Source organism: Cyrtonyx montezumae, unplaced genomic scaffold (assembly GCF_038088225.1).
Source record: "Cyrtonyx montezumae isolate F1298 unplaced genomic scaffold, pur_monq_1.0 scaffold_6, whole genome shotgun sequence".
Taxonomy (NCBI): Eukaryota; Metazoa; Chordata; class Aves; order Galliformes; family Odontophoridae; genus Cyrtonyx; species Cyrtonyx montezumae.
Window position 1 is genome coordinate 9,845,102 of NW_027072067.1, and position 17,061 is coordinate 9,862,162.

Genomic DNA, 17,061 nt, shown 5'->3' on the forward strand with positions numbered 1-17,061 from the left:
AATTTATATTATTATTTTATGTATTTATTATGTATTTTATATTTTTATGTAAAATGTTTTATTTTCTCTAAACTTGGTGTAATATAAATCTGGTAGTATGGTGTTGGCTTTGTTGCACTTGTTTTCTTCAGTGAAGCGATAAAAAAATTAAGAATTTAATTAAACCAAAGGGCTTAAGTGCTCTATATTATCTTACCCTAGAGTGACTTGTATCTCTTTGTGGGCACAAGACATAATGAAAAGCTTTCTGTAGCTCAAACAGTATATGCTTCTTTTCTTTGAATCTTCTTCATTACTTCTTCTCTTCTGTTCCTACTTGAAGCAACTTTTGTTCAACTTTGAAGCAGAATGTAGCTTATTGGTATTATCAATAAAGAAGGGCAGTCTAAATTGTTAATAAAGCCTGGAATGCCTCTGTTTGTGCCTGCTCTGGCTGATGTGCAATTCTAATTGAAATGTTACGTTTTTAATAGCTTCTAAAAATATAGACTAGAGTATAGGTAAAATTTAAGTACTAATGGTTCAGAGTTGTCTTAATGCACAGTGTATGACCTTTAATGAAAAGTCATTCATTGCGTTAATGACTGATCAAGTAAAATCTTTTTTGAAAGACTTGTGATAGTTGAAGCACAGGTTGAGAAGTAAATATTATAACACATCTTGGCATGACAGTGCACAAACAATATATTCACATGATCTGAAACTGAAAAGTTTGATTTTCTTTTTTAGTTAGATACTGAGTGAATCAACATCTGTATTTGTGCAAGATGTACAAGAAGCTTGTGATGTTTTATGATCTTGTGCTTTTCTCTTGTATGTCTTATTTTCTACTGCTTTGTTTACTACTTCCAGTAGTTGAACATCTAGCTGGACTGAGTGGACAGATTTTTGATGTTATCCACATATTCCTGTTGAGCATGACATTCATCTGTGCTGTAATTGTTTGCCAAGTTGAATCACTTTAGAATGTGCAAGGTTGCTTTTCTTGTACTTAGGCTGCCAACCCACAAATAAGTCCATCATCAATATTGGTTATATTTCATACTGTACCAAATACAGTTGTGAGTATTCATGCTGCTAGAATTATATTTTTTTGCGTCGTTAATGGCCTATTTATGTACACTAAAATTCTATCTCCACTTAATAGATGATAGCTTAAAGATTGCAAAGTATTTAACTGTTCAAAAATAAAATGGACATGAATGCTCCACAGGTAAGGAAAATTTCTGTATACTCATTAACACTAATTACTTCACCAAAAGTGAGGATAAAAATAATTGTTTCCTGCTTCATGCTCTTCTTCAGTTTCTTGATCATGGGTTTCATGATCTTCATCTTCTATTTCGTCGTACTCTTCTGGTGTTAAAAGTCGTCGAAACACCGGTGTTCTTATTTGCGTTGTCTTGTTGACATGACTGTTTTGTTCACCGTAGTAAATGGTTCTAATGTGAGGGAAGCAAAAGAAGGCATATGTGCTTATTGGAGTTGTTAACTTATTTTGGTCCACCCGTATGTAGGTCAACTGCTTGGTGTTCATCGGATCAATAGATGGACACATCAAAGTAACATTTATCACTGTAAGAGAGAAAAATATGAATTAAAATGCAGAAAAAGTTATATTTAAGTATTCAAGAATTGAAACTGAAATTTTGGAATCTAAAATGGAAAATATTTTTGTGATGCATTATTAATTGACTTTTCCTCTGTTTTAAGTTGGTTTTCTAAATGACAGTGGTAAGTTTTAGAATTTGCAAAGTAAGTTTGTGGGGTAATAATATATATACATGCATATGGCTGCCACTATAATCATAATTACTATTTTATATTAATGGAATTTTTTAAAGTTCTTGTTCTGTGTTTTTTATCAATTGTTTCATCAGAAGAAAGTTTCTAAGTGATATTAACTTGGTATATGAAAAAGTTGGAGAATATTTACAAAATATCCACTTGGAAATCATGGGAAAGTAGGAAAATAAAATTGTTTCTAGTTTAACTTTTTCTTCTCAGCTGAGGAGGGATGCGTTTACATTCCATCATGAAGAAGATGGAATGGTACCTTTCCTGTGCTGCAAGTTAAAAGCTACATAGCACTTACTCGTGAGAGATGCACAGTGTATGGGTTTTGTCAATGCACCTTAACTGTTAGTCCAGATTGATAGCTCAATCGCATACATCTGCAAAGAAGAATATCTCAGTACTTCTTAAACAATGTTTGGATGACTTGTGGATTCTAAGCTTGGATTCTATACAACCTGTCAGCTGTAAAGTGACAGGTCTTCAAAATCAGCAACAAAATAAGCGTTTCTGATAGTTTTTGATTTAGGCTAAGTGATGAATTCTAGATGGTGAAGAAAGTAGGCTGATTCCACCCTCTACAACCAACTCTAAATTCCACTTCTACGTTTCTGCTTTTCAAGAGTTAAGAGCCATCGACATACTTTCAATGTCATTGTCTTCAATATACAAATGCTGCAGGCTTCTTGGAATATAGAATACTTGCTTCAATTTGTTATGTCCAAGATTAAGTTCCAAGAGGTTTGGTAGATTATTGAAGGTGTTGTGTGGAATGTTCTGCAGGTTATTGTGGGACATTCTTAGAGCAATGATTTTAGGAAGTTTGCTGAAATAGTTTTCTGGAATATAAGAAATTGAGTTATTTTCAAGAGAGAGATACATAAGTGATGATGGCAGGTTAGGAGGCATAGTCTGTAATTTGTTGTTGCATAAGTTGAGCTGCATTAAGTTGTTCATGACTGAAAAGTGACTTTCTTTGAGTACCGAATCATCCAGAAAGTTATTGCAAAGGTCAAGCATGGTTATGTTTGGTAATCTGTCCAGTGCATTTCCAGGCAGCTGAGAAATCTTATTGAAACCAAGGAGAAGTCTCTCTAGAGAGCTGGGGAGTGGGAATGGAAATTCATCCAATTCATTATGCTGTAAATGAAGTTGCACTAAGTTTGACAATTTGGCAAAAACACCATGATCAATCATATTAAATTTAATTTTGTTGTAGCTCAGATTAATTTCTCTTATAATGGTAGCATTAGTGAATGGTCCTGTAGGTACAGCTTCGATATCATTGTTTTGCAGGTAGAGTTGTTGGACGTGAGCAGGGATGTTTGGTATTGTTTTAAGCTTACGGTGGTCACAGTACATTGATAGTGGAAATTCTGGTGGACAAAAGCATTCTCGGGCACACTCGATTGGAAAAGGAAAGTGAGGATTTTCAGCTTGTGCACTTGGATCAGAATTAAAATAATATGGATGTTGATGATCTGGCTCCTCATCATATTCATCTGCAAAATCGTAGTCTTCATATTGGCAAAATACAGTAGCAGTCCAGAGAAGGTAAATGATTGATAGCTGGCTCAGAGTCCCCATATTTAAAGTTGTACCTTTACCCTGTTGATGAGAAAGAAAGTAACTTTATGGGGTTTAATTTATGATTACTTGGTATAAATCTCTCAGTTGTAAAAAGAAGCAGTATAGAACTATTGTAAATAAGCAGAATAATGCGTTTTCTTGGAAGCGCTGTCAGTGATACTGTTAGCAAAACAATCAGTAGTTTGGATCTTTCAAGAAACATCCATAAGCAATGATACTGGCCTTCAAGTAAGTTTTCCTATCTGAATTCTTGTTATGAAGAGCTTTCTATCTGTGCTGTCCCTGATACAGAAGTGGCGTACTATAAGATCTGGGGGAAGTAGCAGGAAAATCGTCTATCTTCATTCCTTTCTCACGTGCAACAACAAAGTTGCAAAAGAACTGTGTATGCAAAGTTGCATACAGTCTGTGCTTATTAGACATTGTAGTTGCTACATTCATTCCAGTGTAGTGGGTTAAGCACCAGCCTTACAGATCAGTTTTGGATGGGTGCAGATGGAATTCTTGTCAAATGCTTCTTCCTCAGACTTTTGGAAGTGCATGTGTAGCCTTATTAAACTCTTTGAACATGTAAAGTCATCCTCTCCCTAAATAACCCAAGATGATGCTGTACCATTGTTCTTGCAAAGGAAAACCCCTGTGTTGTCAGAGGAACTCTATTATGTGGCAGACTTGGAGTTGTGAATTGCATCAAGCTGTATGAGTGAGACAGTAGGTGAGCCAAAATGTAACACTGCTGATTAAAACAGATATTTTGAGACTCTATATAATGTGGGAACCATGATACAGAGAAAAGCAGATAATCTCAGTTTTCTTATAATGCTACTCATGTTTATTAATAATAACAAGTTTTTTAACTGTTTTTAGTAGTTTACTCTCTGACTATGCCTGGTAGAATAAGGTAACAAAGGAGATGAGACTTAAACACTCATTTCATGCATCTCTTATTGCTGACTGATCCCCATTGTATGACATATTTTATGAATTTAAGGAGAGAAGGATTGTTAAGAAAATTGGTAAGAAAACCATGGAGTTGAACGGATTCTCCTAATCCTCCTGTGCTGCGTACATTAAACGTGAAGCAGTGGTTGGTTGATGTCAATTATGGACTTGTCTAACTCAAATTTCTGGTTTTGTGTCATTTGTATTGGGACACTTGTTTAATGAAGCTTCAGTAACTCATTAAATATTCAAGAACAGGGTTGGATGGAGTCAGTTGTTCATAACTACGCTGTGTGTAGGTCCTGAGCAAAGCCTAGGTTTCAGTATCTCTACAGTATTGTCAGATGTTGGAGCTAATGTAAGGAAATAGCTGTGAAATTTCCACATAGGCCAGTCTGCCACTGTGTGCATTGTATAAATGCACTATCAAGACAAATGTAGTGGACAATGGCTGAGTTAGGGACGCAATAATGTGCTTCAAGAGGAATTAATTGCTTTTGAGATTTCAGGCAGTATATATTGGAAGAATAGCTTTTTACCTTTTTATTATTATTATTATTATTTTTTAGGAAAAAGGTTACTTAGACCTTTTCCCAATTCAGTAGTCCTGTACACAGAGTAAAGGGAAGAATTATGATCACTGCAGATGGAATGGTGATACATAACAGGCTTTTCAGAGTGGGAGGGGCTTGTATTTTGAGGGGTTTTCATAGGTTAGATGAAGCAGAGTGTATTTGGTAGGATGGTTACTGTTGTTACAAACTAGCAGTTCATGTCTCAAAGCACTGAAATAAAAGTGCTTCTTCAGAAATATTTTGAAGGACCTAGTATCTTTGAAACAAAGGATGATGTCAACTGATAATGGGGGAAGGAAATCACGTGCAGACAAATAAGCTGCATACTTGCAAAGTTGAAAGAAAATATAGAAGCATACAAGCATTCTCTGCATCTCTTTAAAAAAACAAACCAATAATAAAAGCAAACAAAAAAGCTAAGAGTTCAGTAACAGTATTGCAGTCTGTTTACCAGCTGAAATGAAATACTTGTGGTGAGAAGTAACTCATGCATCTTATGTAGGGATAACAAAATTAGTTCTTTTTATTCCTGCTTCCCAAGAAAAATTACTCCTTGGAAGTCTGGGAAGCTCAACTTGTAGAGGAGAGCAACTTAGTGTGCTGATGAAATCATCCAAGCAATAACCTAACACAGCTGGAAAACAAAAGATGTCTCTAAACCATATTTTGTGGTGAGGAGCCTTGTGGGAAAGCGAAGTAAAATAATAGCCTTAGTCCTATTTCTGATTTGCCAGCAAAAAAAAAAAAACTGTTGTGCCACATCATCAGCTGTTGTTGGTGCAGTATCACAAGTCTGCAAAGAGATTTTGTTTAAACCGCTTCAGTGTTATCAGTTCCACTAAGAAAAATATATACTTGCAAGTGTAAGACTTCAAAAATATTTTAGAGGTCATTAGTTCATTTTGTGGTTTCTGTTACACTTGCTCTGTTATCCAAAGGGTTTATCCTCTGGAGGGAGAAGGAGGTTAAGAAACAGTATTAAAAACAAACAAAAGAGGAAAAAAAAGTAACTGTAAAAATTAGGGAAAGCATGCTATAGAGTAGATCCCGATGAATATCTTCAAATTTACACTTTTTCACTTCACAATCTGTATTTTGTGTTTGTTTCCTGCAAAGCACTTTGGCTATATGGTGGCTATAATATATAGTGTTTTAAAATTGACAGTATGTTTCCTTGGATATGAAGAGCATTTTGTATGAAATGGGCAAGTACTGACATGAGATGTAAACCCATTTTGTGGAGTGAGTGGATATATCATTCCTAGCTTTACAAGGTGATTAAAAAGATATTATTGTATTATTTTACTGGTATATAGTACTTAGGAAATATGTGCAAAAATGGAGAAAAGGGGCAACAAGTTCATTGTTGAAGCAGAGAAGCAGTTCTGAATTAGTTGTATAATTTATCAGAAAACTCTAAGGATGTATTTTATTATACTTTTGGGTTGGTAAAAGAAATACATTTCTATACGTGTTCACAAGAAAAATTCTTTATAGAAAAGAAGAAAATAAAGTGGTATTAAACTTTATTTTGGCTTTGAGCTTCCTGAGGTTGATGATCTATTTGTTGTGGTTTTATGATTTAAGACCTTTCCAAGCTCTTTTCTGTAGCACTGTGGACTGGAACATCGTTAATGAACAAAAATCATGTATGGCTTTAACATTTGAGATATAAACAAAAGTCATGAGTAATAGTAATGTTGTAGGAGCGGGCAATACTAGAATTAAAATACAGCAATCGTGTGTCTATGTATAGAATACAGAATTGTGAAGGAGATGTTGAAAGAGTAATATGAAACCCAAATAATCCCTTATGAACTGTACAGCAAGTAGTTAAATAACTGCCATGGTATAATTAAACCTTAATAATACCAAACAACAAGTTACTGGGTTTTTTTGTTTGTTTTTAGTTAAAGTATGTTCATAATAATGAATCAGAAAAATTTATTACACTAGCTAGTGAAGTGTTGCTTACTGCTACAAAATTTGTTGGGTTTATATTCATTTGCTTTTTAAAGTGCAAGTCAAAGAACTTAGAGCACAGTTTTGTAAGATCTATTGTATAAACAGTACCAAATAAGAAATAAGCAAAAAATAAAACTATATTTTCTAAAAATAAAACTTGACCAAATTAAAATTTAATATCATACCTGATATTTTTCTATAGTTTTCAACTACTGTGTCCTCAATCCTCGTAAGACTTGGAAATCTCATTATGCCATTTAAAAATCCATGATGACAGGGTAAAAGAGCCTGTCCATCTGAAAACTGTAGCAGAGCTCTTCCTTTGCAGTATATATAGTTGCAGAAGATGCTGCAGGGCTAGCTGTGGTATGCATTAAGATGCATTTCTTTTTCTGTTGCATGAGCTGTCTTACATGTAAACAAGTCTACTTTGTGATCTTGGTCAAATCTGTGTGGTTGGACCATCTTCTGGCTTTGGTTTGAATTATGGTAGGAATTTCCTTGCAAGGAGGGTAATGAGAGGATTAAATTTAACATCATACTCAAAGTCTATGACAAATCTTTTAAGTAAATTCACTTGTATTAACTTTTTTTAACATCTGAAATTTTACTGCCTTTATTAACTCATTCAATTAATGAGAATTTTGTTTTCAACTTTGGTTCAGAGCTGAAGGGGTAAGGAAGAAGACTAGTGATCTTGGGTTTGCTTAGTTTGTTGAATAAATGAACTTAAAAACTGTCTATTTGAAATTTCAAAGTTCTAGGTAAAGTATTCTCAGAATAAGTAGAGAATATAACCACTGACAATGAAGTGGCATGATTCATTAGTGGGATTCATCTTCACGTAAGAAGGAAAATTACACTGCTTAGCTCTTTTTCCTGAATACTAATTTTAGTTTACTGGACTTTGAAGTTTCTTTGGGCTTTATTTTTTCCCTCTACACTTTTATTTTCCTCCCCCAAAATGTGTAGTACCCTATGTGCAGTCTAGAAGAAGCCAAAAATATCTGCATGTTGTTCACAGAGGCTTGAAGGAAGTCCAGTGTCACTAAGCTGTGTAAGTTAGTGCTACTCAGAACTCTGGACGCATGAGCTTGCTAGAACCAGGAAGTTCTTCAGCCAAGCTCTGCCCCTGCTCTCAGACTTCTGAAGAAAAGCCTCAAGCTCAAAACTCCAAAATCTTTACTTGATAATTTGATGGAAATCTGTGTAGATAAGAATTTATGTTGATTTGTTGCTCTCAATGTCAATGTAGAGAAGAGGATGCATGATTAAATATGAGGAAATATGAAGGCTGCAATTTGGTTTCCCATAAAGCCTGTGGGTTTCTGAAGAAAGAAACAACCTCGGACATATATGGTCTACATTGGGCTGCACTTCAAAGTTAGATTGAAGGTACAGAAAGAAAATACAGATGTAAAACTTTTTGCATCCTAATTTCTGGGTCTCAACTTGTTACTTTTTTTTTTATTTTTTACAAAAGAATAAGTCTACTTGTATACTGGCATTACAAGTTCTTGTGCTACTTGAGTATGCCATGGCAGAACAGAATCTTGCATTGAATAAAACCCAATATACCTAGACCTGTTTCCAGTTTTCAGTAGTGGCTGACAGCAAAGCTGAAGGAAAGAATATAAGAATGTGACGAGTTACACTTCTGTAATGGTAGATTACAGAATTAATGGTAGCCCCCATTTCATTAGGTAGGATGAGGTGATTTAGACACTAGTTACAGACCTTCCATTGAAATTAAGTATTCTTGTTACTGTGTTATACTTCCAACACTTAACTGTTGCGTTTCCCTATCAGGAATGGATATAATACATGAAAATATTTATAGCCAAAATATAAATATTCATAATGTTTTCTATCATAAGGTTTAACTGAACTTTAGTCTGGTAATGGCATGAAGCCCGTGCTTAGAGCGATTGAGAGATTGGACTGAGCCTCATCACAATTGAGCCCATGGAGTAGCAGTATTTAAAACTGTTAACATTCTTTGACTCTGTCAGATAGCTGTCCAAAACTCTCATCACATCTTTGCAAGCACTGAGCTTATTGCTGAGACTTATAGATCTGTATGTTATGAAAGCAATCACAGAGACATGAGTTGTTGCACTGATGCTGCACTGAAGATGCTGCACTGACCCCTTTTAGAATGTGTAAGCAGAAGGATACTCTTTGGAAAGAGAGAAAAGTTACTTTATGAAGCAATTACACTTATAACAGATGTATTTTCTATAATTTTCGATTTCTCATCTTCTCAGGTTCCTCTGCCCTCTGCCTTTGGGAGGGAACTGTTAACATAAGACGTGTTACCCTTTCTGTTCTCGTGCTTTGTGCTGAGAAGCAGCAATACGTATCTATAATATACAGCTACTACTATGGCAAAACATTCCTGATAACAGGAGTAATGAAATACTTTTATGTATGTATGCTTCAGTGGAACATCCATGTGGAAAACATCTGAACGGTTTTTAGTTAGTGTGGTAAGAAATGTTTTTCTAATATACAGTGTTTTAATTGCTTTATCATAAATAACAATACAAGGTTTTAATAAGGAAAAATAACTTTTTCTTCCTTTGGGTAGAAGCAGTAAGAAGAGTGCAGAATGCTAAAGACTTTTAAAATCAGGCTCATTTCTCCTGTTCTCAAATGCTGTGATTTTTACTTGAAATTCATTCTGAATGTACTTGATCAAGCTTTGAACACGAATACTGATTGTTCCAGGAAGACATTGTCAAGAATTATTTTTCAGTAGAAGTAAAGTACGCAGTATTTACAGTACCAAATGCATTATTTCCTACAGTTTTTACCTTGACAGTGGTTTCAAGGAAAAGAGATAGTGACCTATTAACCTTCTACTAACTTACTCTGTTTTATGTTCTGATAAGTTTTTTTGCTCTAAGGTGTATATAAATGCTCATAGGTAATCTTGATGGTTTTATGACAAATAAGGAATCTCTTGCTGTGTTTAAGAAAATACTTGATGGGCTTTGGCTGTGATAGTCATTGATGGGAGGTTGGAAGCATGTTTCCTTCTGCATGACATCACGATTGGTTTTTTGTCTTCAGCTCAAAGAGTGTGCCAGTTATACAGACCTCTGTGTGGAAACATAGTTTGTCAAGTGTACCATAAATCCATTAACTTTAGCAATAGAGGTGGATGTCTGCATGCAGTATAACTTTTCTTCTTTCATCTCAGAATTTTTGGTTTTACGAGAAGGTACTGTTGGTTCTTATAGGATGGTATAGCCCATTTAGTGAACTGTTGTACTGGCATTTGCTTTACACTTCTATATTTCTGAACATTATTATCTTTCATTTTCTATATTAGTCGTCTTATAAACTGAAGCAAGTTCTTTGCAAAATCAAATTAAGTATCTGAGATAATTTTAAAAAGTATTTGAAAGCATTATTTATAGGAGTTTAACCTCTAAATGGAAGTTGTATATATAAACTTAAAATAGAAATGAAAGTCATGTTATTGGAGAATAAGAGATTTTGTGAAAGTACTGGTTTCTGGTTAAGAAACACCAACTTCTTTTTTTTTTTTTTTTTTGAGCAAGTAATAACACTGCATTACAACATTTCTGCTGGAGAAGTGAGTAGACAACTGGTTATATTATTCTTACAGAAGAGATTATTATACTGCTTCTTGAATCTGAGCATTCTTGGTCAAGTTAATACATAAATGTTTTCTTCATGCTGAGAAGTTAATCCATTACTGACCCAGGGGTTCCTTGTTTCATCATGTAGAATAGAAAGACAATAAAGCTTGAACAGAGCTGTAAGAACTAGGCTAGTGTGATGTCTGAATGTTCTTGGTGGTCCTAAGCAGGATACAAATTGAGGCAAAACAATTGTATTTAGTGTATTTAATCGTGGTGGGCTGCTTTCTTCCTCCACAAGGAGGAAAGAAGGGAGTTAAGATGTTCTCTAAATAATGTTTCTGGAAGAAAAATGTTTTCATTGGTCTTTATATTTAAAAAGTGCTTGGAACATGAAGATAACACAGGCTGAACAGTTAAGAGGCAAGTGCTTGCTTGTGCTGGTGGCTTGCTCTCTCTCTGTCTCACGAAGTTTTATATCCTTTGGCAACCAGTCAATTAGAGATTTCTTTCCCTGCTTAACTGTAACTGTTTAACAGATACTCCAAAAGTAACTGTGAAGAGAGCTTATTCATTTCAGCATTTCTCCCATTGACAGAGTACTTTGTAAAGGTGATAAGTAATAAATACATAATGAATCTGGCTTATGAGACGTTCTGTGCAAGTTGCATAGGCTATCTGTATGTCTGCAGTTACCCAAACGTGGTGTGTTAGATGCACAGGGACATTACAGCAACAATTTGATGTGTGAAAATGTGTGGGATGCTCATTAAAACTGAATCCACAGTGCTGTTCTTCTGGCAATATCACAGTCTTCAATTTTTTCCTGAATACGATTTTAAGGAAGAGTATGGATAAAAAAACCTGATTGTGTTTTCCCCCTTCAATTATAGCAGCATAATGGTTAAATCCAGAATTGCATTGTGTAGAACTGTTCTTGCAGTTTTCACATAAAACATGAAGCCTGCCTGCTGGCAGCGTGTTCTGTTGAGCTGAGTCTCTGATTGGCTAAGAGAAGCTTTTGGAAACATCTTCACTTCTTGTTTCAAAGTATTAATTTCTTTTGGAAATCGCTAAAGTAGCTGAGAAGCCTTTCTGTTTGTTTTGTGCCTCACACTGTCTTCAACTTCAGGTGATCCTCTCTCTGACTATGCACAGTAACTCTTACATGTATCTCACCAGATAATTTTAGACACTGGTATGTGATACGTGGCAGCTGGAGTTTGAGTCAGTTTTTCATTTACTCCAGGGCTTTTCTGCATGTTTCCTATTAGCAACTTTGTTCTCAAAGCTCTAGTCTTCCCAGAATGAAGGAAAAAAATAAGAAACAATCTCCAATTCTCAACACAGAAAAGGGGGAGGGGGGAAAAAAGACCTCCAGAAAACAGGCTTTAGATTCTGAGTTTATCATTGCACTTGGATTAAATTAAAACAAAATGGAGAATTTTTCTTTTGCCTGCTTTGCTGATGTTAGTTTTTCTGGATCAGTAGTGCAATATTTTAATGAGAAATTTTCTATTTAGAGTGTAAAGTGATGATTGATTTTCTTAACATTTTCATTTGATTTTTCATCTTTTCCTTGAACTTCATTGAAAATTAATGCTTATGTTACTAAATTTCTATTTCTTACTGATTTGTAATTTAGGAAAATGAGTGAAATAGTTTGTGTTGTTTTTTTTTTTAATCAGAGCAATGTAGGAAAATATCTGTGAGCTCTGAGTAGTGGAAAACAAATTGACATGGCTCAGACTTCATTTTGCTTTGATTGATTCCCCTGAACCAATCCAACTGCTTGAAACATTTTCAGTAGTAAATATCAAATTCTTAGCTGGAAATTAGGCTTTGAATGGTTTCACTATCTAGGCTTAACTTAAACTTGTAAAGAAATGTCATAATGTTAGTAAATGGCCAACTCCAGTTGACAGGTATGGTGCATAGCTTAATACTGGTAATTGCTGAGAGACAGCTGAAATTGCTTCTTAGAACATACGTAATTGCTTTTGGAAATTGTTAAATGCTTCAAGATTTTTTAATAGTGAAGTTGCATTGGATTTCATAAACATAACCTCCTTGATTTAGCTGAAATGTCAACACTTCTAGTGAAGTCATATGAGTGTTTAAGGCTTGCATACATGCTCTGGTCTTTGGGCATTTGATTTGCTTTTGAGAAATGCTGGTTCAAGAATTTTTACAATTTGCTTTGCTTGCCAGTGTGAAACTTTGGGAGCATTCAGTACAGTTACAATAGTCAAACTTTCACTTCTTGATTTCCTATGGAAAGGAAGATATATCTTTTGGCTTTGTCAGTTATTTACTCAGTAACTTTTGATCTCATCACCAGCTATAACCAAATTTAACATAAGATTGCTCAAAAGCAAATGTGTATGTAGCTTCTGAAACTTGTGAAAAAAGAGCTGGGTATCAGAAATTGCTTCAAATAAGTCCTTCAGATGAAGAAAAGATAGTTGTAAATTCTTGTTCCTGGAGTAAGCAGCCAGATGGCAAGATGAATCAGACGTGTTGACTAAGCCCTTGGCATACTTTAACTCTGTCATTTGGCAGCCCAACAGGTGGCAGCTGTGGAATGGAGCTGTAGGAGAACATGCTGAGGTATTGGAGTGAGGTGGAAACAAGCTGGAAGAACCTGTGGGTTGTAAGACTCAAGTTCATAGGAATCCAGACTTCTGTAGCTTCCTTGTTCACATAGTCAGAGGCAGCAACACTGGGAATGAAGAAATTGTCCTTATCCTGCCAGTGCAGCCAAAGATTCTGTCAGCCTGTTTTGCTGCAAGGGCACATTGCTGGCTCTCATTCAACTTGTTTTCGACCAGGTTCCTTTTCTGCAAAGCTACTTTCTAGCCGGTCCAGCATTTACTTGAGCCAAGTATTATTCTTCCCCCAGTGCACAGAGCTTTGCATTTCTCCCTCTTGATCTTCAAGAGGTTTCTGTCAGCCCATTTCTCCTTTCTCAGCCAGTCCACATCTCTCTGGATGGCAGCACAGCCCTTTGGTCTATCGGCCACTTCTCCCAGTTTTGTGTCATCAGTGAATTTGCTAAGGGTATGCTCTGTCCCATCATCCTGATCATTGGTGAAAATGTTGCGTAGGATTGGACTCAGCACTGACCCCTGGGGTTCACTACTGAACTGAAACTTCAAAATTAGTAAATTTTGCTTGCAGTTTTTTCATCTTTCGTACCTGGACATGAGAATAGTTTTGTTGGATGGAGGTTATGATCTACATGGTGTGCGGTTGCCACAGCTAATGGTGCCAATTAAAATCATGATTTGTTGACTTCTTGTGTTCTTTGAACTTTCAGTGTCTGTCTTGTTACGTTTCTTGGCATATTTTTGTTGTTGTTTGTTTAATTTCTATAGTATTTTTGAATGGTGGCTTGTAAAATAGGCTGATACTGGGGAAAGCCGCAGGGGGAGTATATGGGGAGATGAAGTAATTTTGTTCTTTGCTCTTGATGGAGCAGGGCACAGAATTCAGTCTTCAAATGTACTTAAACAGTACTTTGGTTCTTAAATAGACTGCTCAATTTAATTATTATCTGTGAAGTTTAATCCTTTGTTACCAGTAATGATCTTCATTATTTCATTTTTATAGATATTTTTCTTTCATTTGATGATAATAGGCTGCCACCCTCTGGTGAAATATGTTAACAACCTTTTTGTAAAAACCTGGTGGGTTTTTGGAGGGGAGAAATGCATTAGAATCCGGAAAGCTTAGATGGAAAAAATATATCTTTAATTTAATCAGAGGAATGCAGTTATTTTTAGGAAGAATATTTATTAGAAGAAGAATCTTAGGAAGGTTTATAGCCAATCTCTCTTCTTTCCTTTTTCCATAGCATCTTTGGAGAATGTAAAGGTGGGGTTGGTTCCTTGGCAGTTTTGTCTGTTGCTACTCAAGTGCATTGAAAGGCCACTTAACAACATCAGTGTGTAATCAGTAGCTGGCTTTTATTCTGACCGGGTAACTGCTAAAATGGCATAAGCTGCATTTTATATTGTAACATACATATGTTGTTATGACATCCCATTGATACAAAAATATCACATAACAGACAAAGATATGTGGTGTTTCTGGTATTATTGCCCCAAATGCTAGCTAAAAGATGATAAAGAAAAGAGGAGGCCCACTGAACATAAGCATTTCTCATAGGTGACAGACGTCCTTGCAACTGATATGAGATGGCATAAGAAATTATGCTTTTTCTCTGAAAATAAGTCTTATGGGAGACAAGTAGAATAAGTCATTTGAATACTATGTACTTTAATCCAAATTTGTTAATGTAATTCATGTGACAGGTAAAATTGCTTACATTATAAAACTAAGTGAATTTGCCTTGAAGATGATGAAAAGGTATGCAGTTGATAAATACTTTAGAGATTATTTAATACATGTGAGTGTAGGATTAGTATCTTGAAGTTTCTTCTAGGAATGTGTGTATGCTGTGATTGTGCATGGCAAAGAGGAAAGAGCAAGAAAACAAGCAGGATTTTAAGGGTTTGAAAGTATGTGATCAAGAGTGTTCAGTGTTTTTACCTCTTATGGTTTTGTGGATTTTTTTTTAATAAAACTTTCCTATTTTGTTGACTTTAATGAACCTAAAATTTATTTTATTGAGCTAAAATTTGATGAAACACTTAAGAGAGCATCTGTAAGGAATTATTAGGTTTATATAGTGTGAGGGATACTGCTTTCTCTGAACCCATGCCCCATGAAAAGTTTCAGATGAATTTCATGACCAAGTGATGTGTTCTGTAGTCTGCATTAAGATCAGTTAACTAGCTTTAGCCAAAGCATGTTTCTTCAGGAGATCTAAAAAAACTCAATGGCAGTTTTCTTAAACATGGTTTGAACAAGAGCTGGAGAGACTTTTTTTTTCACATGCTAAATTACTCCTGCAGGCTTTTTTCAATTTTAGGAATTTCATGTGGAATGCCATTTTTAAAGCTTAGTTAGAATACAGGTTAACTCCTTCCAAGGGCTAATTTGTTTTAATAGCAATGGGTTGAATTGGTCTACTTTGGAGTTGAGAAGTGTAAAGTAACAAAAAGGAACAATTAGTTCTACACATTTGAACCTTAGTCATTCTTAAATATCTTCTTTGCAGATGCAGCATTCCTGTTGTCTGATGCATAAGCTTGAAAATAAAGAATTGTTAGATTTCTCAGTTATGTTCCATGGGACCATGGATTGGTTTGGGTTGGGAAGAACCTTAAAGATCATCTAGCTCCAAACCCCCTGCCATTGGCTGGGACCCCTTCCATTAGAGCAGACTGCTCAAAGCTCCATGCAGCTTGACCTTTTAACTATAAACATTAAATTAGTGTAGAATAATGTATTCCATTGCACCTTCTTCAGAAGTAAACTTTTTCAGTGTTATATTTCCACTTGACCACTTTCCTTCTCTGGAAGGTCCCTGAAGTCATCTTTTTGCTCTTGTACAAATTTTCCTGTCTAATCCTTTATTTGCCTCTCCTTTTGCTAGTGAACATTACAAGCAGTGGACTCATGGTGGATCATGAACAACTTCAGATTTCTAGCTGTTGCAAGCTAAGAATAAACATTTCTTTAGAATCTTTGCTTTGTTCTTGGGTAGTCAGTTGTTACTGGCAGTGCTCTGTTTCTCTGGCATGGGATGATGAGCTATTCATTCATGAGCCTGTCATTAAGAGAACAATAATATTTCCTGAAGGGTATGAATGTGTGCTTGTAAGGCTACCATGCAGCAGGAAGTTCTTCTTGAGAAAGAATTTATAGTTCTTTGTGATAATGATTTACTATAGGATAAATCAGTAGTCTGTTTGATGTGTAATTCCTTATGTTCTTGCGCTATCTCACTCACAGTTACTTATTTCTGCTCTTGCTCTTCTCAGTGCATTTTCTTTCCATATAAATCTCATAAAGTTTCTTTAGAGTTCAATCTTTCCCTCTGTGGCCTTGTCTAGCGTGTTACTGCTGGAGTTGTTTGAAATGCAGAGTATAGGCAGGTTCAGACTGTCTTCACTGGGAATGCAGAGCTGTGATATAAGTTGGTGTATGTTTCCTATATGAACTGTATGTCAACAGTTCTGTGTTTCCTCTGAGTCTGGTAACTAATTCTCTAGTAGGGAAAAAACTGCTAAAGTATTTCCTCTTTACCTATATGTACATAGGTTTGTCTTCTCACAGGTCTGCATTTAGAAATCATAGTTCTTTGCATTTGTGATGTGACAACTCTAAATAAAGAAATCTATGTTGAAAACTAGACCAACTCCTGGAGAATCGTATATATTAATAAACAACTGTTTTCAACATATATCACTGCTTTACTCGTGGTTTTTTTACTAGGAAAGGTGCTCCTTAGGAACCTCTTCAAAGCCAGGAATTAGATGCTTGGTGATTTGGTGGCATGGAGCTTAGCTTTATGTTCTGTGTTTGTTTGTTTTTTATTCTGCCTAGAAAGGCACGCAGAAATTCTGTAAAACAAAAGCTGTCCATTCAGGAGGAACTTTGCCTGGCCCAGTGTCCCTTCTCCTTCAGTATGGATTGGGGTCCTCATGGGTTTCACCTGTGCTGGGTGAAGAAAG

General features: G+C 35.5%; 2 protein-coding genes across 2 annotated transcripts in view; one reads left to right on the forward strand and one right to left on the reverse strand.

Annotated features, from left to right (window-relative positions):
• The window catches only part of CENPP (centromere protein P), a 112,072-nt gene that overhangs the window by 31,303 nt on the left and 63,708 nt on the right, over positions 1 to 17,061 (forward strand). The gene's annotated exons all lie outside the window — the stretch shown is intronic.
• OMD (osteomodulin) lies at positions 1,240 to 5,666 on the reverse strand. Its single transcript, XM_065749390.1, is given in 5 exon segments — positions 1,240 to 1,575; positions 2,439 to 3,402; positions 5,435 to 5,541; positions 5,544 to 5,642; positions 5,645 to 5,666. Coding segments are annotated over 5 exon segments (1,515 nt in total). The 3' UTR covers positions 1,240 to 1,252.